Source organism: Mastigoproctus giganteus, chromosome 12 (genome assembly GCF_048544385.1).
Source record: "Mastigoproctus giganteus isolate SK-2022 chromosome 12, ASM4854438v1, whole genome shotgun sequence".
Taxonomy (NCBI): Eukaryota; Metazoa; Arthropoda; class Arachnida; order Uropygi; family Thelyphonidae; genus Mastigoproctus; species Mastigoproctus giganteus.
The window spans coordinates 47,503,542-47,529,179 of NC_143586.1; the positions used below are offsets into that span (position 1 = coordinate 47,503,542).

General features: G+C 35.8%; 1 protein-coding gene across 3 annotated transcripts in view; it reads right to left on the minus strand.

Moving 5' to 3' along the window:
- Positions 1–25,638, minus strand: part of LOC150077018 (equilibrative nucleoside transporter 2-like) — a 140,523-nt gene that overhangs the window by 40,672 nt on the left and 74,213 nt on the right. For all 3 annotated transcript variants that reach the window (XM_090385623.1, XM_090385621.1, XM_090385622.1), the window contains exons 5-9: positions 22,497–22,591; positions 12,025–12,075; positions 11,807–11,892; positions 10,683–10,829; positions 6,073–6,106 (exon numbers count right to left, since the gene is read on the minus strand). In XM_090385623.1, coding sequence (XP_090241749.1) covers positions 6,073–6,106; positions 10,683–10,829; positions 11,807–11,892; positions 12,025–12,075; positions 22,497–22,591 — 413 coding nt within the window. The remainder of the gene's footprint in view (positions 1–6,072; positions 6,107–10,682; positions 10,830–11,806; positions 11,893–12,024; positions 12,076–22,496; positions 22,592–25,638) is intronic.

Below are 25,638 nucleotides of genomic sequence, written 5' to 3' on the forward strand. Positions count from 1 at the left end.
AATCTGTAGTCCAACAGTGGCCCCAAAGAAATTAAAGGGAACCTCTCCTCCTTGAAAGACTAAATATATTTTTGATATATATTTTAGTGATTTAACTATATTTTAACTGAATTATATTTTTTAAGATATAAATCATATACAGATATACATGATTCAGAGATATGAATCATATCATATCACACACTATCCTACCAAAATTATTCAGACACTTCTCTTAATGTAGTAAATGGTGCATATGAGATGTATGAAAAGCAGCAAGTATTCAAAAAAATTGAAGAGATGACCAAAATAAGCAGAATGAGTCAATGCATCTGGCTTAGTTTACACAAAGTTTCAAAGTGGCAAAATATGAAAGGAAAAAGAGGTAATGTAGATGTGTGCTTTAAGAAGTCAGGTAAGCCAAAGAAACTAATGAACAGGAATTACTGATCCATGATAACTAAGATTAAGAACAAAGTAACTATGAGTAAGAACAGGTGTATGTATACTTGCATGTACACACTGTTAGGAGTATATTAAATAAATTCAATGAATCTGAAGTGCTAGTCAAGACATCAAATGAAGACACTGTTGGGATTTCAGAGACAGAGTGTCACTCAGATATAAGGGTGCAAAATTTGAATATGGGAAGTACAATATATACAGAAAGGACACAGTGTATAGTGTAGTTTGACTACCAGCACTTGGGGTTTCTCCCCAATTCTAAGACTGGTACTTTGGGATGTATACAGTACTCTGTAAAGGCCAGATAGTGTGAGTTAGTATGCTTGTGAAGAGTTAATGTAGTTGGTGATGGTATGTTGTACGTCCAGCCTCTTAGCTTAGGGGCCTGAAGAAATAGACTCTGGCAAGGTGAACCCTGGGGTCACTTCAGCTTCCCAGGAACAGCTCAGAAAAAATAAAAATTAAAATGAAGTTGGGGAGAGATAGTGTGAGTAGGATATAAAAGAGGGAGAGAACAGAGGAGGCAGTAGTGAAGGTGACTGCCAAGGTTGTAAAGGGGTTGTAGTAAGGGGAACCTCTGAAGTAGGAAACCCATCCTGACCCAGAGGGGAGGTGTTAAATACAGAAAAGAAAAAAAAATAAAAAGACAGACAGGATAGGAGGGAGGAAGGGTTATGCTGTTAGTTAAGAAGCACATAAAATCTAAAGCAGTGCATTCAGTGTCATGGATAGCCAGTGCAGTGTTGGGTTAGTTTGGTGTGACTTAAGCACTGGGAATTCAAATGAGAATAGGAGTGTGTTATAGGCCTAATAATTCTGATGAGTACAAGGAACAGCTGTACAGAGAAAGAGTGGGCCAGTAAATCAGAATGTCTTATAATGGGGGATTTTAACTTTCTAGATATTGGCTGGAACTTGTGGGTTGGTTACTCATGGACTATCAAAACTTTTGTGGATTTATTGGATGACTGTTTTCTACAGCAACATTTTAGAGAGGCAACAAAAGGGAGTAATACTCTGATGATCTGATTATCATCAGTAATTATTCATGCATTAAGAATCTGCAGATAAAAGAACTACTAGGTGGCAGTGATCACAGTGTATTGATTTGGCATTGTCTTAAAGAAGTAACTACCATCAGGGGTAAAGGAAAGTTTTGCTTTCATGAAGACTACAGTGGTCTCTGACAGTTTTTAAATTCCATAGTGGGACTAACTGATGATACTGCTATCAGCAAATACTAAACGGGAAGCATTCAAGGAATTAAACACAGAAGTTAGTAGACTTTTCATAACAACTAAGAAATATTTTTCAAGTATAGGCCTAAATGGATGTCAAATGAAATGGTGAAACTCATGGCAGAGAAGAAAAATGCATGGAATGCATATAAATTATTGGCTGACACAGAAGCCTACAGTAGATGTAAATCAGCCTAATTGAGTCACAAAGGAGGTCAGGCAAGTTGTTGTTATTTGGTTTTTAGGAGCATTAGCAACTAAGGCCATATTGCTCCGAGGATATGCGGTGGTCATTCCCTGACCTTTCCGCATCCTCCGTATTTGGTGGTCACGGGCTCGAACCCCGGTCTAATCAAGAAGAGTGTGCTACGCACTGCCGCTCCTGACCACCTGGCTACGGAGGTGCCCAGGTCAGGCAAGAGAAGGCAGATTACAACAAATCTTTGGCAAGGTATGCAAAGAAAAACAGTATAGATCTCTTTGCTTATGCTTCTTCTTCTTCTTCTTCTTCTTGGTCCTTAGCTGGCAGCTGGGGGAGGCGGTTGGCCACGCAACCAGTATGCTGTTGTAGGTGACGCAGGGTTTCGGACTTGCTCTGTGATGTTCTTCCATACTTTACGATCCATGGCGTCAGTCCTGGCCTGGTTAAGGTCGAGACGTCGGCTCTTCAAGTCATTTTCCACTTGCTTGGCCCACGTTTTCCTAGGCGCGGTCCATTGGATGCTCCATTGGGTGGGTCGTTGTCTCCAAAGGAGTGTGGATGGTATTCTGTTCGTGCCCATTCTACATACGTGGCCAAACCATCTAAGCCTTCGCTTTTGGATTTGGTCGGCAATGGTTGGTTGCTGTTGGCATCTGGTGCGGATGGTATCATTAGTGATGCGGTCACGAAGTGAGATGCCCATAATCTTCCGCAGGCATTGCATTTGGAATACCTCAAGTTTGTTTAAATCTAGCTTGAGACAAATCCATGTTTCTGAGCCGTAAAGGAGAATGGGCAGGATCAAAGTCCGGAAGAGTCAGATTTTAGTCTTTGAGGAAATGTTGGTCCTCTTCCACAGACACCATTTGAGCGAGGCGAACGCAGTGGCTGCCTGTCCAATTCTGCTGTGGATTTACATGGTGGATGCAACTTTCTTCTCCTGGACCAGCGACCCAAGGTATTTAAAGTCCTGCACTTGCTCGATCTGGACACCTTCGAGATAGATGGTGGCTTGCGACCCATCTGTTGTCAGGGCCTTTGTCTTATCAGCATTGATCTTCAAACCGTATGGCCGGGCAATGCGGGCAATGTCGTAGAGGATGTCCGTGGCTTTGCTTATGCAAACTCTAGAAAGAAGGGGGTGCATCAAATGTGAAAGAGGATTAGATGAGATAATTACTTAATAAATTTAAGGCTGAGCTGGACAGGCATTTGGAACGAATGGAGGGATAAAATGGGAGGTTTTTTTTTTTTTTTTTGGCTGATGCTGCATAAGCTTGCTTTCTTGCATCGTATGCCTCTACTAATGCTAATGCTCACTTGTATAATGACTATAGCCTCCTTCTCCCAGGGGAAAAAGGTATGGTAAATCAGTGATGAGTTATTGTGCCTTCTTCTCAACCTGTTTACATCACACAGTGATCTTCATGTCTGACTGTATCATAACACCTCATTTACTTCCTTAAGCTCTGTCCCTCCCCCACCTAGTGTACAAACTATTCTCAAGTTAAAATCTAAAAGACATTTCTTGGCTAAAGCCTTAGAGTATAAAGGAGTTTCCTTATGCATGGGTTAATGCACACACATCATTTCTACTACCAATAAATCTTGGTAGTAGACTGCCAAGAAATGTCTTTTAGATTAAACCATGCACACCTATCAGGCATCTCTCATATTGTGGAGTTATACTTCATAACTGGGTTATCACTACTGCAATACTAGGGTACTCACCCATGCACCCACCAAAGAGGGGCTAAAAAGCCTTCAAACAGTGCTTTCTGGGTGGTGATATCCACCGAGAATAAGTAACGATAGTCTTCTCCATAGGTGAAGCATTACTTATTCGAGGTAGTGCAATACTATGGAAACTCGTGAAGGTATTCACAATATGAGATATAATTAAAATGATGCATTAAAACTACCTTAGTAGTATAAAAGACGTGTGTGAATTAACCCATGCATAAGAAAACTCCTTCATATTATTGAGTTGTTATTTCTCAAATATCTTTATATTTGGCAGAATGAAAACATAACTAATTTTTCTGATCATCCACAAATCCTATCTAAATCATTTGAATGAATGAACTTAGCCTTTAACTGGTCCCGTGATTTTCATATAAACTACAAATTTCAACATCATAATCTTTATTCCCTCATCAATATCATTTAAGAAAATCAGAAAGAAGAGTCACCTGAGCACCAAAATTTGTTGGACTCCACTAATAAACCCTAGTTTGATCTAACAAGTAACATTTTAAAACAATCCTCTGCCTCCTGTCCTTCAGCCATCTCTCAAATCACCTTAGGATCTTGCTCATAATCCTAATACATTCCAACTTGTGCAAAAATCATCCATGCGGGACCATATTAAATTCTTTGCTAAAAGGCTTTAAGTTAAAAAGTTAGAGGTATAAAGTTAAAACTGTTTAACCCTCACCCAACTGTTTCATCCAACTCCTGTATCACCAATTCAGAGGTGATACATGAGATAGAGGATTTTGGGTTGGTCAAGCAAGATTTTCCCATTATAGAGTCATGTTGTGATCCACTTAGGATATTATACCTCTAAAGATGATCACAAAATACATCTTAAACTACAGATTCTCCCCTGCCAGTGAGTTAAAACTGACCAGTCTAAAGTTACAAATCTAATCCTTAGCTCTGGCCCCATGTGGTTTGGTCAGACACTGGCACTTCTCCAATTGAAGAGGATTACCTGAATCCGGTGATAATAACAATATCACTTATTCAACGATGCTCAGATACATCAGACAAATATCACTCTCTCATCCAAAAGGGACTTTCTACTGTGAAAATTAATGCAAAGTATCTATTTAGCTCATCAAATTATTTTATTTAGATTTTTCTAGAAATTTTTTGTGGAGATTTGTTGTCGGCTAGAGCTTATTCACACTCATATTTCACTTGCCTAACCTCATCTGTGGTTTTGTTACAGATTAACTTATAATTATTATACACATTTGAATTTACCATCACTCTGTAACATCCTCCATCTTGGCATCCTCATTATGCAGTATTTCCTAAATGCAACAAAAACACTCACTATCTTTGATAATGAATGCCTTAAAAGTTTTTTGTAACTGAGCTGTACTTTCCATCTTATAAATTTCATCCAAGAAGCTGCACAGTCCACAATAATCATCTTCTTGAAATAAAAACCCTTGCCTTTACTCTTGATTGCAAAAAATTCATTTAGCATTTGAATGGTATAGCAGCAAGTGAGTGCAAAGTTTCCTTTGCACTCACTTGCTGCTATACCATCATATTTTTGACATACTTAGATTGATGGTGATGACTAGATGAATGGTATTCATGCCCCTTTTATTCTCCCTGACATGTTGATAGAGATAATGATAACAGTTATCAAATGGATTTAAAAAATATATCCCATAGGCTGAGTTACCAGTTCACGATTTCATTCAATGAGCAGTAAGTTAAAATCTCCTATAATAAGGCATTCTTATGCACTCATAAAGTTGCATACACAGACTCTTATAACACTCATTGCTATCATGCAGTTTATAGCACAACCCACTCTCGACTTTCCTTTGAACTCATTATCTCACACCACAGCCTCAAAAATAGTACAATGGATGGAATTGCCATCTTTCTGGGTATCTTTCCATATGGAAAGAAATCTTGTCTTAACAAGAGGAACTTTTATCAGTTTTTTTCATAACTTAGCCAAGGTGGTTAGTCTTTGGTGAAGGTTTCATGGTTTTATCTTCCAAAAATGGGGGGGGGGGGTTTCATCCAGCAAAGAGGCAAGCCAATCAAAGAATATATGCAATTACAGATCAATATAGTGTCTCATGGCCTTAGCACATATGTAAACACCAACAAAATCTTGTAACATAGACTTAATGCTCTCCTGAGATTGTTCAAAATCAGGGTAACATCAGAGTATCTTACCACATGTTATATTAACACTCTTTTGACAGATCGCTCAGCAACATACCGTAATAAAATTTGTAGAGAGAGAGGGGGGGGGAGGGGCAAGTGTCAGTTTGATAATATGTTTTAGATGATTCATATTTTTGCATCAAGCATTTATGTTGCTGTTAGTAATATATATACTAATAATTATTCACGTTACTGACAACAAAAATATATGGTTAAGGAGTATTAACTGCATTTAATAAATTTTAAAAAATTCAAGAAACTTACCTTCTTGAATAGCAATGTAATACTGGTAAAATTCCTGTAAAACATATCAAAATATGAATTCATCTTCTGAAAAGGGTGATATGAAAACTGAAAGCTTATTTTTACATATAAATTAGGACTATATCTATCAATAAAAGTAAATTTGTAAAATGCAGTAAGTTTTTAAATAAGGGACTCCATTAATGCAAAGTAATATACAATACCAATAACAGAATATCTATTTTGTACTAATTTTTACTTTATAATCTCTGTTAATTGCCATTCAATTTAGAATAGTGAGCATTGTATGCTATTATAAAACTGATGCCTATTAAAAAAATACATTCTTATTGCACTCACAGGTTCATTTTTAAATTTTAAAAAAATATTTCTTTACAAAACATAATATTCTTATTCAACAAAAAATCTTATGAAATATCATATCTATCTATTTACATGTTAAACTAATATAAATAATAGAATGAAACCCTACTGTTACAGAATAGGTCATTTTCAAATCAAACATTATAAAATAGCCTGTTGTTAAAGAACAGGTTATTCAAAAACCAACCAGAGTTACTATTTCACTTTTTGACAAGAGTTGTCAAAAAGTGAAATAGTAAAGTTAAAATAAGCGACTGTTAAAACAATTGCTAAAACACTAATCTAAATATTAATCAAGTAAGTATTACTGAAAGAATTGTATGCAATGCGTTTGCAATGTAAAGATGAGTATGTGTATTAATCTTTCTCCTGGTCAGCTATTCTCATTCAGACCATATTATTTTTAATTTTATTTAACTTTAAATTTTTAATTTTAATTTTAGCAAATCAAAATGTCAAGGGAAAAAAAAATTTATTCTGAAATTTTGTGTCTTCAATGAACTTTGGTCGATTAATTATTTTTTTTATAAGGGACAATAACCGATGTACCTGCCTTATATGTAAGGAAGCAGTTTCTGTGTTGAAAGAATATAATTTGAAACACCATTATACGACAAAACATGCCTCAACTTATGATAAACTTCGAAGGAGAGTTGCGAAACAAGAAATTACAAGAGCTGAGCTTTGATTTCAAGAGGCAACAACAACAGATGACATGTTTCACTAATCAGAATTTAAATTTACTACCCAAGTTTACCTAACATCCAGTTTATAATTAGATTCACTAACAGAAAAGCCCAATAAACCGGGAACTGCAAATTGTTTTTATTGTTTTATGGTCATGACCTCCAAAACGTGCTTTAGAAAAAATGTCACAAAGGCATTCAAAATTGGTTCTTATAACAGAACATAAGATAACAATAAAGGTGTAATGCATTTTAATGATTTGAATTTGTAACTAATACAATTTGCACTATAAAAACGACCTTTCAGTGAGTTACATAGAGAAAATTTCAACTTCTGAGGTCGTGAAATGAATTACCAAAAAAAAATGTGTTATTGGGTTCGCATTGCAATATTTTCATGATACAATAGTGTCTCTGGAACAGATTAATATCATAAAGTAGGGTACACTGTATTGTATAGCTACATGTATGATTTGAAAATTTATGAATGTTTAACATTCATTTTTTGCAATTAATATTCATATTTTCGATTTTGTTGATACTTGATACTTAGAAAAAAAAGACTCATAAACCCAGGAACTCGTAAAGCGGGAACTGCCTGTATTTATAAAATTTCCTATGTAATGTCTGTTCCCTGCCTTCTCCCTTTCAGACTGCAAAGTAGGCATAAAGAATCATGGTGACAATAACATGGAAAAATGGTATTAATACCCTTAAATTTTTTATGAAATTCTAAAACCTGACTTTGAATTTTATTAGAGGATAAAATCCATTAAATTTTGCATTTCAGTTTGTTTCTAGAACAGTTCATAGTGGAAAACCTAAATTCCTGTTTTCATTGAGTACAATTTTTGTAAAGCATTCAGCTCTAAGTGAATTCTTACATTTCCTTATGAGGTGATTATAAGGCAGTGGTTTCCAAACTGTGCTCTGTGGATCCCAAATGATCCGTAAACAGTTCCCAAGGGATCTGTGTATAATTTCTGTAATGGCTACATTGAATTTTACTTAATTTTTAAAACAAAATCTAAATATTGTTACAGACTGGATGTTGACACAATATGAGAATTCAGTTGTCTGCAATTGCTCCCAACTTTAAAGGACTTTGTGAGATGAAAAAACAACACCATTTTTCACACTAGTATGCCTATGAGGTATGATTTATTGCATACTCAAATAATGACAATTTATTATTCAATTAATTTTCGCATCAGTCTGAAAAAGTTAGATTGTAAACATATAATAGATCAGTTCTGAGATATAAATTTTTAATTTTGGATAACTATTGTCCGGGCACCCCTAAGTGAACTAATATGTGAGGCTGTGATTTTTGGAAGCCAAAAGGGTACACAAGCAAAACAGTTTAGGAAACACTGCTATAAGGAATACATAAATTACATATAATTTATATGTATATCAAACTGCCACACAAATTCCAGTTCCACATCTGTTAGTATTAGTATTAGTAATGACAAATAATGCAAGAAAACAAGCTTATACAGCATCAGTAAAAAAACAAAATGAAAAGGAAAAAAAAAAAAAAAAACTAACCCTTCCCATATCATCTGCCTAGCAACTCTAACAGTTTGTCTAGTTCTTCCTTGAATTTATTCAAAATTCTCACATCTACAACATCAGATAGAAGTTTGTTCCAAGAATCAACGACCCAACACTACTGAAAGCAAATATCCACACATCTATCCTGCAACCATTCCATCTTCAATTTATATCCCCTCATGTGTTGTCTGAGCAAGAAGGTTACCATCAGCATTTAGCTTAATCAATCCATTTAAAGCCTTAAACACAAATTTAAGATCTCCTCACATGTGCCTAATCTCCAGATGCTGCAATTTCTAGAACTGAAGCCTTTCTTATTAAGAGCACCCTTTTGTTTCTCACGCCAATCTCATTGCCCTTCTCTTCACCCATTCCAAAATCCACACTTCTAAAATGAGGCTTCCAGACCTATATGCAGTACTCAAGATGCGGCCTAACCACTGCCTTATACAGCAGAATAATCACCTACTTATCCCTACTGGTAAAATTCTTGTATATCATTGACAAAACCCAATGAGCTGACCTGGCAGCTGTCTGAAATGTTCAGAGAACTTCTATCTGACTGCACAAATATCCTGAGGTCTATTTCATTTTCCACAACCATGAGTGTGGTACCACTCAGTTGGTATGTTAATTTGAATATCCATAAGAAGTAATCCATTTGTCAATGTTAAACTTGAATTGCCACTTCTCAGCCCATCTACCTAATTTGTCTAGATCTTTTGCAGTAGGATACTTTGATTAGTGTCATTAACCACCCTTTGTATCATCTGAAAAGTTAGATGTTAAGCCTGATATGTTTTCATCATTATCATTAATAAATATTGATAAAAACCATGGACCTAGTACTGAAATCTGGGGAGTCCACTAATAATATTAGTCAAGAAGAGTACTATCCACTGATAACCTCTCTGTCTTTTGGAACTCAACCATCCCTTTTATCCATTGCAGTAACTTGCCCTTAATGGTATACTGCACCAATTTGTATAACAGTCTTTTATGTGCAACAGTATCAAAGGTGTAAGCATTTCTGAAATCTTAGTATATGATTTAAAAATTACTTTCTGCATCCAGTTTGTTTGTTACTATGTAACAGTATCCAATAAAATTGATCAGACAAGATTGCCTCTTCACAAATGTATGCTGTGACTGCAGTATAAATGCATTCTATCTAGATGGTTTTGTATTACTTCTTTAACCAGTGACTCCATTATATTCCCTAGAACAGAAGTCAAGCTAACAAACCTATACTCACCCTTTGGTTTCCCCTTTGTGAATTGGGGATACATTATAACATCTCCAGTCCATAGGGATCTTTCCTGAATCCAAGAATGCTCTCATAATCAGTTCAAGGTTTGCTTACCTCTTTTGCTACCTCTCTTAACATAATTCAATAGATCCCATCCACTCTGGGTGTCTTTTTTTTCTTCTTTTTTTTTTTTTTTACATTTAACTTCAACAATTTATCTTCTGCTTTCCTCTCAATTATCAAAAAATCATTCATCTTCCTGTTAAAATTTGATACCCTTCTGGCATCCTCATCCCTAAAATGTTCTCAGCACATTCTTGACGTGAAAACTTTGTAATTTATGCATTTCTATTTTATTATTATTATTATTATTAGCCTGAGGTGTGAGGAAGCTTGAGGCTTTTGCTGCACCAGCCAAAAAAAAAAAAAATTCTGAATTACCCTCAGAGAGAGAGAGAGAGTGTGTAGAGTGTGTTTAGTGTCAAATGGCACCAGTGGTTTCCTCCATCTCTGATCAGAAAGAGAGAGAGAGAAGTAGAAGGGAATCACCAAGAAAGAAAAGAATAATGATATTCAGCTCTGGGTGTGCCAAGCCCATACTCACCAGATGTGAGCCCCCGGGGTCATTCCATAATTTTTAAAAATAAAGTGTGGGAGGAAGAAAAAGGCAGAGCATTTAAAAAAATAATTTTTTTCAATTTTTCAACATAATGTATTTATTTTTTGAGTTATACATAAAATGGATTATCACTTACTGAATGTAACATAAGATAGCAGAAGATGAAAGTAATAACAAGAGCAAAAACAGCACACAAAAAATAAGCCAAAGCACTATTTATAGGTGAAGTATCTCCCATCAAAGAAAATATTTGTGCTGCAGAAGCTACAAGTCCTCCAACTGCCTAAAAATATAGTAGAAAATTCTGTTAAGATATTTTAAATTTTTTGTAAAATAACAAGAACAATTTATAATACTAACAATAGATTGTACCTATTCACATAATACTGCACAACTGAAATAGAAAGAGATGATTTATGGAATTACAAAAGTACATATGGAATGCTCAGGTGACCTTGTTTTATTTATTTCTGTTTCAAATCAGTGCAATGCAATATTATGCGATTAGACTTGAATTGCCTCTGTTTCAAATAATAAATTATGTACTTTACATAATGTAAGGAAAATAAAAGAGCAATGTTTTTAAATAATGGCAAAAAACAGAATACAATTCAGGATGGAAATGAGATTATTAAATGGTAAGAATACTATTCTCAGTAGATGAACTTACCGGTAATTAAGAGGGCTGATATGGAAGAGACCGTAAGATTGAGATTGAGGAGGAATATTGGATGAATAAGGATAAGTTGAGTTCAATGATAATTACAATAGAGGTCAGAGCTGCATTATGGGATATAAAGAGAAGAAAGGCAGTTGAAATCAATGATACCAGTGGAAACACTTAGAGTGATGGAATGTGCATGGATATGGAAACTAGAAAAATATGCTTACTCTCCTTATCCTCCATGCATATTTTTCAGATATATGAGAAGGGAAAATAGCCAAAGGAATTTTTTACTACTATTATGAGTCTGAGAATAAAAACAATGCAACCAAATGTATGGATTTCAGAAGTTTGATATTGCATGCAGCAAAAGAGATATTCAAAATAGTGAACAAAAGATTATGGAAAAGAATGGAAAAAAACAGGAAAGGAACAATCTGGAAATAAGGGACATGATAGAAATAATGAAAATGAGAGAGAGAGAGAGAGAGAGAGAGAGAGAGAGAGAGACTCAATATTTTTTAAAAATAATACTAATGAAAATTTTCTAATACATATTCATTTTACATATGCATATTAAAATCTATTACAATCACCTGCCCATTCACATTATCTTTCATATACTCTGATGGTAAACTGCCAGCTATTCCAGTTCCACCTCCTTGAACAAATGAACAGGCAACTAAAGGAAAGAAATTATATCACTGTTTTAAAATTTGCATTAAGAATAAGAATCATCATATACAGAAAACAATGTGATATAAAAATTACTAACCTAAACAATTTATAAGAAGAATGTAAATAATATACTTACCATTAATTGCAACAACTGTTGATATTGTTGAAATAAAGAAAGTCATTTGGGCTAACAAAAGAAAAAAGATTCCCTTAAATTCAACTGTTCAACTTGAAATTTTCAAACTTAATAATATGTTACTGGAATTCTGTTAAGGTATAATCATTAGCAAATATTTGAAGGATATCTGCCATCATTATATGATCTTCAATCTAAAAAGTCAAAAATGAAGTGCTATAATTGTGCATTTTTCAGATAAATTTTTTTTACAAAGTTTTATGAAAATCAAAAAAAGTATTCTAGAATTTCCTCTAAAACTGAAATAATTTTGTATTTTATTTAATTATAATTTTCTAAATCACTTTTTAATTGATGAAGAAAAACATTCAGAAAAGAAAAACAAGTAATTAAAGTTAATAATTCTAAATTGGTTATCAATGAACATTGCTCTTCATGAACTAATATTATTAGTGGAATCCCCCAGGGTTCGGTGTTGGGCCCATTGTTGTTTTCGGTATTTATCAATGATATTGATGAAGGTATACCAGGGTTAATGTCTAAGTTTGCAGACAATATGAAGGTTGGCAGGGTTGTTAATGACAGTAATGATAGTACACTACTACAATAGGATCTGGAAAAGTTGAGCAGATGGACTGAGAGGTGGCAACAGAAATTTAACATTGACAAATGTAATGTTTATGCATATGGGTAGCAGTAACCCCAAAGTAATGTACCAACTGTGTGGTACCTACACCCAGGGTAGTGGAGAATGAAAAGGACCTGGGGGTAATTGTGCAATCAGATATGAAGTTTTCTGGGCAGTGCAAAAAGGCTGCAAGAGTAGCTCATGATGTCTTGTCAATGATATACAGGAATTTTGTTAGTACTGATAAAGAGGTGATTATCCCTTTGTATAAGGTAATGGTCAGGCCATGCCTTGAGTACTGCATACAGTTTTGGAGGCCTCATTTTAGGAGGATGTAGAGTTGCTAGATCGAGTAGAGAGAAGGGCAACAAGACTGGTGAGGGAAAGAAAGGGGTCCTTTTACCAAGAAAGGCTTAAGTTCTGCAAATTGCAGCATCTGAAGACTAGCACCTGCAAGGTGATCTGAGATGTATAAGGCCTTGAATGGTTTGAGCAGGCTCAATGCTGATGGGATTCTTGTCTTGCTCAGTTTAAGAACTTGAAGGGACATAAATTCAAATTGAGGAAAGACAGTTGTAGAACAGATGTACAGAAATTTGCTTTTAGCCAGCAGGTAGTTGATTGCTGGAACAAACTTCCAACTGTTGTAGTGGAGGTCAGAAACTTAAATAAGTTCAAGGCAGAACTAGACAAACATTTGGAGTGAATAGATGGGTGATATGGGAAGGGGTGTTTTTTTTTTTTTTTTTTTTTGGCTGATGCTATATACACTTGCTTTCTTGCATCATATGCCTCTACTAATGCTAATCTAAATCTTTAACAGTAAAGGTTACAAGGCTATATTTCAATGTGGGCACTGAAACAATTTGAAAACTGTTTGTATATCTGCATTTAATTTACATCTTTTAGGATGCTTTGGTTATTCCAGTGATGGCAGCTAAAGTCAGCTACAAAACCAAAAACTGATTGTTCACATTGGAGACAGAAATGTTATCCATGAGGTAAATCTAAGTTTGCAATATCTTTTAAACAGATGAAGTTTAAAAGATATAATGTAAATAAAGAGTATTATTTACATTATTTACCAACAGGGAGTCTAACTTTAATCTCATCACTAGTAATCAGAACCTCTTGTCAAGATTATTTCAGCTTTTCAGTTTGTAATTGTTAATTTCATCTGTTACATTCAATTAGTTATAAGCTTTAATTTGTAGCAATGATTCTAACTTGTTTTAGATAAGTTCCTTTTTTTAAAAAATTATAATCAAATTTAACTTTTCATATTTCAAGTATCATAAAGCATTTTCTAATATATACACAATTGTTTAATTGGTAATTCATTGATAATATCAAACGTTTAAGAAACCAACCTCACAATCGCATTCGCTGTGCTTCAAATTTTCAAAATCATAGGTGCACATATCTATTTTTTGTTCTTATTTGTAACAGGTTGTAACTGCCAGCAACCCTATTTAAAGTTAATTTTATATGCCATTTGGCAACATTAATTTCACAGATCTGTTACTAATAAAATATAAATCATAATAATCGATAATTTATGTAATTACCAAATTGATAATGAAAACACGGTCTTTCAAATATCAAGAAATAAAAATAAAAAATAAAACCAAGAATTTTCTTTTCAGAACATCCATCATATTGCCCATTCATTTCTCCAATCAGTGTGCTGCTTCAACTATAGAATGCATTATATGGATAATCTACATGATATGTAGTTAAAAACTAATAATAATAATTTTCAGATTTCTACTTGCCCAATTTTAATGAAATTTGGAATAGTTCAACAAATCTTTCTAAAAGAGCCATTATAAAATTTCATGAAAATCCATCCAACAGGAGTTAAGTAGTTTAGGACCGACAGACACTTGATGCATTTGCAAATGCCTATAGTCCATTCCATTTTAGTTTAGTCCTGGTGTAGACAAGTGAGAGTTGGTCTTAATATTGAAAATAACCAACTGATTTGCTGGAAAGCAAGAAAGCTGATTCTCTCAGGTAAGCAATCACAAGACTGACTAGAGGGGATGCTAGGAAGAATGCTCATTACCTAAAGTTATGTCAGGAGAGGTTACATAAAGTGAACCAAAAGTGAAACTGTGCCTATTTTATTTTTTATGGCCATACTTCTCCAATTCTAACACAAACCTGATGCAACTCAAAAGTAAAAACAATACTCAAGGGACACTAAAACTAACTTTGACAGATATTTTATTTTTTAAATTTAAAGAGCATTGTGACAAATTATATAGGGGTACACCCATTGGGGAGTTAATAGTGATTAACTAAAATTTATATATATTTATATATATTTATATACACACACACACACACACACACACACACACACACACACACACACACACACACACACACACACACACACACACACACACACACACAGTGGATTCCAGTTATTTGGGCCACCAGTTAATTGGATCAGCCATTTATTTGGGGAAAGTCTTAAAAAAACAGAAACCAATCGAGAAAATAGCCATGGTTTACTTCACTTAAATGGGAAAGCATGTCGTTTAATCGGGCCAGGAGACCACAGCATTGGAGATTACCCTACAAATGTCTCCGATGGTACCACATGGTTCGGTCGAAATTCTGGAGGTCACAACCATAAAACACTAAAAACAATTAGCAGTCATCTGTTTATTGGGCTTTTCTGTTAGTGAAATCTATCATAAACAGATAGTAAACTCGATCTTACTGAATTTGCGATAATACCGACAGCTGGAATTCTGTGGGTTATTATGGTGAAATGTGTTTACACTTCCATGAAATCTTCAATCATATAAAAAAATTAATTTTCAGATCTTCTCTTCATTCCTATTTTTAAAGCTTTGTAACTCGTTACTCCATTCTCACTTGCATGTATTGTGTTACTTGCAATTTGTGTGTGCCATGTTCTTTATTATTGATTGCTTATCTTTTTACTGTTTTAAATTTTAACCCCCACCCACAAATGTCAGTGAACAGAAATGTCAACTAGTTCGTATGTACATATTACAATATGTATTAATTATTCCAATTATCGTGTATATTCTTCCGATTTTCACGTATCATTTAATGTTTTAATTGGTAAGGTAATAAAGGGTAAATTTGTGCTTAATGTAACTTTGCTTTTATAGCCTGTGGATAATATTCCTCCTATTTTTGCTAATTAGAATCGCTGCTTAATAGAATTAAAATTCAATTCACAAACGTGATCACAATGACCGGCGCTTACTGCACATCGTATAGTCAACGGCACGTTACTATGTTGAGTTTGTTGTAACGCGATTTGATTGTACCGTGAACCAATTGTAAAGGGGGGGGGGATATATTGTATTTTTAACTATTTATGTGAAACTTCGGATAATTGGGGCAGCCGCTTAATCGGGCCAAAATGCACTAGTCCCAAATAACCGGAATGGACTGTATATATATATAAGAATTGTTTATTCATTGTTAATATGTCTTTTAGTTATTAAAAAAATACTGCATTAGAGAAAGCATTTAACAGCAGAAATGGCTTATTTATGATTTATGTTTATTACAGCTTCTCATTAAATAGATATATTAACAAAAATTTACTGTAGCTATTGAGGTATAAGCCACACTTCTTTATGTATAAGGGTTGCTCTGAAACTATCCCCTCAAATTTTTTTCTTGGATACCATTACACATATACCAATTTAAACTGTAAGTTACATACTTCAAACCTTTAAGCACTCTTGATGCACCAGTCTTCACAAATCACTTTATCCACTTTCTCTCCTTATTGTCTGCAGGGCAAAGGCAATCTGGCCTTGACATGACCTTCACACCACTGCTGCCATCTGCCATCACTGACATGCCTAACCCACCACTTAACTGTGCTCATATCGACTGTCACATCCCCACAAATAATGTTCTTCAAATATTCGGCAATTGCAAAAAAAAAAAAAAAATCATTCTAATAGTTTGTATAGTTCTTCCTTAAAATTTATACAGACAACTAGCCACTTCCACAACAACACAATAGGCTTCTTTCTGGCATTGTGGAAGAAAATCTGAATAAATTTAAGGTAGAATTAGACAAACTATTTAGTGAATGAACAGATGTGGAAATTTTTTTTTTCGGCTAATGCTGTATAAGCTTGCTTTCTTCCATCATTTGCCATTACTAATACTAATACTTTCTAAACATTTAGGAACCCAATACCATTGCTGTATTGTACAATGTGGAAATGAAACACAAAAATGAAAGGTGTCTTCCTTCATTTTCACAAACTATTAAAGCCCTGCTCCCTGTCAAGCAGGGTTGAAACTGGCAATAAAATTCAAATTTTTACTGGACAATTAAAAGCTAACTAAGTTTGCTACAAGATGAATCAATCTGAAATGGCTGTCTGTGTAATGACATACATTACAAATAAATAGCAACATATTTCTCCTCTGGGAACACTGCTGCTCATTTTAAAGTTCAGTAACAAGTTTTCATTTTAAAGTTCAGTAATTATTTGCTGATGCTATTGAGACAGTGTTAGGTGGGTTGGAAAACAGCTAGCTTGGGGGGATTCACAGACTAAAAGATTAACAAGTAGCCGCAGGCAGAGGCGAAAAACAATTCTTGCACTGCTTCTATTGTAATGACAAGCAGCCTAGACAACAAGCTGTTGGGAGTCATCACGGAACAAGTAAATACATGGGCTGTGTTAGGGTAACTAAGAGTAAGAATAGGTGCATGTATACCAATGCTAGAAGTATAGTAAATAAATTTGCTGAATTTGAAGTGCTGATCAAGGCATCAAAGGCAGATATTGTTGGGATATCAGAGACATGGTGTCACACAGATATAAGCAGTGCAGAATTAGAATTTGGAGAGTACAATGTGTACAGAAAGGATAGACAGAGTAGGAAAGGAGGAGAGGTTATGTTGTTAGTTCAGAAACACACAAAATCTAAGGAAGCGCATCCAGTTGACGTGGGTGGACAGTGCAATGTTGAGCCAGTTTGGTGTGGCATAAACACTGGGAAAAGGAAAATGAGAGTAGAAGTGTGTTATAGGCCTAATGACTCTGATGAGTACAATGAACAATTATGCAGAGAAATAGAGTGGGCCAGTAAATCAGAATGTCTTATAATGGGGGATCTTAACTTTCCAGATATTATTATTAGCTATATGGGGCAAGGAAGCCTGAGGCTTGTGTGTGTGAGTGTGTATCAAAAGTAGAAGGGAATCACCAAGAAAGAGAAGAATGATGATATCCAGTTCAGGTCCCTGGGTGTGCCAAGCCCATAGTCACCAGAGTGAGCCTGGAACTTGTGGGTTGGTCACTCACACACTAGCAAGACTTTTGTGGATTTATTGGAGGACTTTTCCACAGCAACATATTCGAGGGGCAACCAGAGGGGGTAATATTCTTGAACTGATTATCAGCAGGGATGACTCATGCATTGGGAATTTTCAGATAAAGGATCCACTAGGTGACGGTGATCACAGTCTACTGATGTGGGATTTACTTAAAAATGTAACTCCCATCACGGGTAAAGGGAAGGGTATTTGTTTTCATAAAGGCGACTACAGTCGTCTCAGGCAGTTTTTGAATCCTATAAGTAGGCTCAAATGATGATGTTAAAAACAGTGAATTCCAAATGGGAGGCCTTCAGGGAATTAATCTTGGAGATTACAATGATACCAACTAAGAAATATTGTTCAAGATTTAGGCCTAAATGGATGTCAGATGAACTAATGAGGCTCGTGGCAGAGAAAAAAAATGCGTGAGATGTATATAAATTAGCAGGTGACACAGAAGCCTATGGCAGATATAAGCTAGTCTGTAATCAAGTCACAAAGGAGGTTAGGCTGCGAAGGCTGATTAAGAGAAATCCTTGGCAAAGGATGCAAAGAAAAACAACAAGACTTCTTTACTTATGTAAACTCTAGAAGGAAGGGAATGAATCAGATTGGTCCACTTGATGTTGGCGGTTTGACTGTTGATGTCCTGCTCAGATAACTGACAAACTGAATGAGTATTTTGCATCTACATTCACACATGAAGAATTCTGTAAGGAAGGGGAGGACAGAAGTTTACTAAACTCTAACAGGGAGCTAAATGATTTTGTAATAACGGAGAGCAAAGTGGAGGAGAAATTTAACAATTTCTCCTCCACTTTGTTAAACATCAAAAAAGCACCTGGGGCAGATGGAATCTATCCAGTTATATTGAAGGAGGCAGTGAGGGAAGTAAGCAAACACTTAGCCATAATTATGAGAGCATCCTTAGATTCAGGAGAGGTCATGAACTGGAGATGTGCAAATGTATCCCCAATTCACAAAGGGGGTTCAAAGGGTGAAGCAAATAATTATAGACCTGTTAGTTTAATTTCTATTCTGGGGAAAATAATGGAGTCACTGGTTAAAGAAGTGATGCAGGATCATCTACACAAGACTGCAGTAATAGTTCAGACACAGCATGGGTTTGTTAAGGGGAAGTCTTATCTGACCAATTTGATTGGATATTACAACGTGATCACAAAGGAACTGTACACAAAAAATAATTTTGATATCGTATACTTGGATTTCAGGAAAGCTTTTGATACCGTTGCACATGGAAGACTGCTGTACAAATTGGAGCAGTATGGCATTAGGGGCAAGTTGCTGCAACGGATAAAGGGTGGTTGAGTGGGAGATGGCAGAGAATGGTAATAAATGGATGCTGATCCACATGGACTAACGTTATTAGTGGAGTCCTCCAGGGTTTGGTGTTGGGCCCATTATTGTTTTATATATTTATTAATGAAAGTATATCAGGCTTATTGTCCAAATTTGCAGATGTTACAAAGGTTGGCAGGGTTGTTAATGATAGTAAAGACAGTATGCTACTGCAACAGGATCTACAAAAGTTAGGTAGATGGGCAGAGAAGTGGCAACTGAAGTTTAATATCAACAAATTCAAAGTACTGCATATGGGTAGCAGTAACCCAAGAGAAAAGTACCAACTGTGTGAGGTGAAGGGAGGTGAAGAATGAAAAAGACCTAGTGGTAATGGTTTAGTGGGATACAAAGTTCTCTGAGCAGTGCAGATGGGCTGCACTGCTCCATGACCTGCTCTGGCAGGTCATGGAGTTTTGTCAATGATATATAGGAATTTTGCTAGCAGGGACAAGGAGGTGATTATACCTTTGTATAAGGCAATGGTCAGGCAACACCTTGAGTACTGCATACAGATTTGAAGTTTCATTTTAGGAAGGATGTAGAGTTGCTAGAATGAGTACACAGAAGGGCAACAAGATTGGTGAGGGGAACAAAGGGGTGCACTTGTGAAGAAAGGCTTAAGTTCTGCAAGTTGCAGCATCTGGAGACTAGGCACCTGCGAGGTAATCTGACTGAGGTGTACAAGGTTTTGAATGGTTTGAGCATGCTCAATACTGATGGGATACTTCCCCTTGCTGAGATTAAGAACCTGAGGGGGCATAGATTCAAATTGAGGAAAGACAGTTGTAGAATAGATGTGCAGAAGTTTGCTTTTAGCCAGTGGGTAGCTGATTGTTGGAACAGACTTCCATCTGTTGTTGTTCAGCCTTAAATAAATTTAAGGCTGAACTAGACAAACATTTGTTGTGACCAGATGGGTAAAATGGGAAGGTTTTTTTTTTCTTGGCTGACTCTCTATAAACTTGCTTTCTTGCACCATATGCCTCAACTAATGCTAAAGTTCATTTGGAGAGTAGGTTCAAACACCATCATATGCGTGAACTAATGCTAATGCTAAAGTTCATTTGGAGAAGTCTAGGTTCAAACACCATTAGAAATAGGGAAACTCTTGAAATGGGGCTAAGTTAGATACTCAGATGAAGAAAGTATAGTTTCCTCTCAAGGATTTTTTAACCTGCAAAATATGTGAATTGGACCAGGAACATATACGTGTACAGATTTAATGCACAATAAACCACATGAAATGACATCGTTGGAACTGGTGTACTGCTATGTACATTGATCTTTCATAGTTCTCATATATCTAATACTTTTACAACAATAATACTGCGTCACTGGGAAACCAAGAAATAAATATAAAAGAGGTTGGATTAAAATCATTAATGACTAATAGAACAAAATAACAAAAAAAAATTAATATACACACAAAAGCTTTTAGATGGATGTCGTCCTTCCTCAGTTGTGATAGTTAACCATTATTGTGAAATACAGAACATCATGTGCTTGCCATGGTGGTCATGCGTGGTGAGAATCGCATGCTACAGGTGCTTGCAACAATTAGTTGGTTGAAGTGGAGGTTTGCAGTTGTAGTTGTAATACTCTGAAATGCTCCAAGCATCAACGTTTGTCAACTAAGAGGATGGTTGCTTCAGTTATGGGGTTGATGTGACAACCTCTATGCTGGTTGAAGGAGCCGCTACAACACAAGATGTAGAGCGATTCCAATAAGACACGGCGGCTGTAGTTGTGAGATCAGTCAATGATCTCAACGTCGTGGCATGAATTGATGTTGTGCTGAATTGACCACAAGTGCTCAGAAATCACTGAGTGATCCGTGTTGCCGAACAGGTGGCTTTCTCGTTCTCAGAGACTCGATTACTGAGTCTTCTGCCAGTTTCCCCAATGTAGCAGACAGCACAACCATGGCAGGAAATACGGTACACCAATCCACTCTTTTAACCCTTGAGACAAGGGATCACAACTTTCTCCCTGGAAGTTGTAAACACTTTATCCCATTAACCTGTAGGACCCTAGAGATTTGTTGTGTCAGGTTAGGGTAGTATGGGATAAATGTGGTCATCACAGCATGGAGCCCTGTATGTCACACCTATCCAGGGTACTGGTAGGGTATCTGCACTTTGCCAGATCTGCCTTAACTTAGTAACCTCAGTGTGCCTATCATCCTCAAAACCGGAGTGTGTCCAGGCACGGGGGCACCTCCGTAGCCAGGTGGGCCCAGAGCAGCAGTGCATAGCACCCGCTTCTTGATTAGACCATGGTTTGAGCCCGTGACCACCAAATACGAAGGATGCGGAAAGATCAGGGAATACCCACCGCATATCCCCAGAGCAATATGGCTTTAGTTGCTAATGCTCCTAAAAAAAAAACCAAAAAACCAGGCACGGGTTAGTAGGGCTTGTGCCTGGTTTTTTGTCTGCCGAGAAGATGGTTGCGCATATGTGCTGACCAGTAGTTGGTAAACTAGCTAGCACACATTGACTTGCAAAAGACTGAAGTCTTTAAATGCCTTGTGTTGGACAAGGATGTCTAAGAAAGAAAGGGCATTGCCTGACTCCAGTTCAATGGCGAATTGAATGAAGGGCGACAGAGAGCTGAGGTGGTATAGGAGCCGGTATCCTGACTCCCGAGGGATAACCACGAACATATCATCCACGTAACGGCGCCAAAAGGCTATAGGATCTGGCAAACCCACAAATGCATGACCTTCCAGTTCCTCCATATCTAATACTTTTGCTCTAAATTTATCTAAATTTTTTATGCACAGTTATATTAAATATTTATAAACTACATAGAGAGTTACTGTGAGAATTATTAAACACTGCAAAAAATTTCTTTCATCCTCCAAAGTAATAGGTTAACGTGAAAGTTTTATTCCCTTAAAAAAAAGTAGAAAGCATATAAAGCTTACTCAAATTTACTCAATTATAAAGTTTACTCAACTTTACTCAATTGAGTTGAGGCAGTATTAAACACCTTGCTTTTTTTGAAGTATGCTTCAAGATCTGTTTCTGAACAGAAAGAAACACTTAAATTTTCACAGAAGAATAATGTACCATAATGAGATTCCATTTTCAGTAAACCTGATACTGGAGTTGATGGGATTCATGAAATACTTACCATAATCAGTGTTGATCTTTACCATTACTACAGTGAGTATGAATAAAACAATTGATGCTGCAAGTGGAATAGTGATGCGCATTTTAGGAGAATACCTGAAATTAAAGAAAAATAGAATAATATACACAACATAAAATAATTTTTAAACACCTTAAGTGCAACACATGTAGTTCACCATTTCCTGAGAGGTAGCTAATTATGTTTAATATGGTGGTTAAAAGAGATTAAGAATGTGCATCCTCAGCATCATCCAAACAAAATAATAATAAACACTTCATTATTATTATTAACCATATGGTGCAAGGAAGCCTGAGCCTTATGCTGTGCCAGCCAAAAAAAAATTCCCAAATAAAAATTCCCAAAAATTCCTAAGAGAGAGAGAGAAGTAGAAGGGAATCACCAAGAAGAGAAGAATGATGATATCCAGCTCAGGACCCTGAGTGTGCAAGCCCATACTCACCAGTTGACACTTAATACAATGCATGCACAGTGCAGCTGGAATTTTTTAAAAAATCTCCCAATAAAAGCATTTTATTGGGATTACAGGAAACTTACCAGAGAAACTGGTTTGCCGCTACCACAGTTTCTCCCTGCATTCTCAGTAAACAAATGGTGCAGGTTATCGGTAGCAACAGTAGAAGTCAAGAATGATATACTGATTGACATGTAGGGATGATAGACGATGTACTGATTGGTGCATGAACACAACAGACAATAACATCATAGCGTTAAGTGATTGACTGACGTTATGATATGTATATCAATGTCAATTTCAGATTATCAGTGAAAAGAAAAGGAAGAGGGCAGTGACTGACCATGATATACTATACATTATGTAAACAGTTTTACACACGAATCAGTCCCAAATTGGTGACATAAATTAACCTAACCTTTTTTAACTAGTTCAAAATGAAAATCTATTAAAAACATTATTAAATGCCAAGTCTAGAGTGCACACCCTATTCTGAAGTTTAGCAGAATCTCTTTCTTTTCCTATTATTTCCTAACCTAACATATGTTTGTTGTTTGTTATTTGGTTTTTAGGAGCATTAGCAACTAAGGCCATATTGCTCCGGGATATGTGGTGGTCATTCCCTGACCTTTCCGCATCTGGTGGTGACGGGCTCAAACCCCGGTCTAATCAAGAAGCATGTGCTACACACTGATGCTCCTTCTCACCTGGCTACGGAGGCACCAAACCTAACATATAAGGTCAGGTTAGGAAATATAACGAAAAATAAAGAAATCTTTTCCTTTTATCATAACTTTCATAACTTAACCTTAAGGCGCCTCCGTAGCCAGGTGGGAAGGAGCAGCAGTGCGTAGCACACGCTTCTTGATTAGACCGGGGTTCGAGCCCGTCACCACCAAATACGGAGGATGCGGAAAGGTCAGGGAATGACCACCGCATATCCCGGAGCAATATGGCCTTAGTTGCTAATGCTCCTAAAAACCAAACAACAAAAAAAAAAAACTTAACCTTAAAAGCATACAAAGAAATCAGTAATATGGTTTTTTTCATATCGAAAATACTCATGAACTTCAATAATCTGCTTTTAATGAGAAAAAACATAAAAATGAACTGAACACCACTTTTATAGGGAAAAAAAATCAATTTTACGAATATAAATCATATATTTGCACCTCAAGAGCTGTTAGCAATTTGACTAATAATATTTTGGAAAGCATCTTCGTGATTTTTCTGATAAATTTGATGGCACATATATTCATTTATGTGACCCGTCAACATATGTTTACAGCTGCCATTTAATCTTTTAGTCACATTTCTTTAGTCTCTTCCACTGGGATTCAATGTTATTCATGTGTGTTCTTGTGTATGGATCCGCAAAATGTTCCTTATGTTTCACCATTAAATGCTTATAATTCTATTTTTCTAAAGCCGCAATACAACTATATCCACACCATTCATCTGTTATGATGGTAGTGAATTTCACATACACAAATTTTGATCTTTTTCAAATACAGCAAACACCCATTTCTTCTTAGCAGTTAAATTTTGTCCTGTATGATGTTTTGGTTTTACCAATACAGTTTTGTCTGCCTCTATAGTTTTTCCCGATCTGCCCAACTTAATTTGTTTATTTAACAATTGCAATTTACTAATATCTCTTAGTTTCTTATAAAACTTAATTGCTGTTACATTCGAAATCGACAAATGGAATGCTGTCATAGTTACTGGCATGCACAATGACCAAAAGTAGATAATATACATTATCTTTTTCAATTTAAATTTTTTGTATGTTCCATAAACTGTGGTTATACTCCAGAACATGGGTGTGCCTCTGTACTTTGGCAAGAAAGAGAGGAGAAAGGCAGTGACTAGCCAGTAAAGCCACCTCCCACTCACTGTTTTCTACTCTCCTTCTCACTCACACATTACTAGTGAATGTCACCTGACATTGCAATATGTTGGAGCTGAAATGAAGGAAAAAAAAAACGACAATACAGAGCAAAAAATAGGTGAATAGAAATGCCATTTTTTTTAAAAATAAGTAACAAAAATTAACACTAGACATGACCATTGATAGTTCTCACTCAAACATTACTAGATAATTTTGTGTGCATTAACAATCAATCAGAACTGCTCATGCACATCAACAGAAATGTTTTTTTTCTGGGTGCTGCCACCCCCAAACCCCCACTTTTGTGGCTATACATTACCAGACTATTTTGTGTGCATTAACAATGAGAATTGCTCATGCATGTCAAAGAGAAATGCCTCTTTTTTTTTTTCTTTTGAGACTGCCATCCCCCCCTAGACCCCACTTTTGCGGGGCTGCTCCTACACCCCAGCTACTATATCAAGAGAACCTGATACCAACAACTCATAGAATAACTGCGAAAACTATCAAATCATCAAAAAAATACTCCTAAAGGCAAGATCATGCCTTTAGGAGATAAATCAAGTCAACCTTATACAGAGTTCACTGTTCATATCTAAAAGTGAGATAATTATGACCAGATAAGAAGTTGTTCGACTTTATCTATTCATTTTTGAGAGTTCTCCCATTTCATAACCTCCAAATTTCTCTATCTTACCATTTGATAGATCACCAAATGAAAAGATGAATAGTTACTGGAAATAGTCTAGTTACTACAACTAAATGTTTTGAAACAAAAC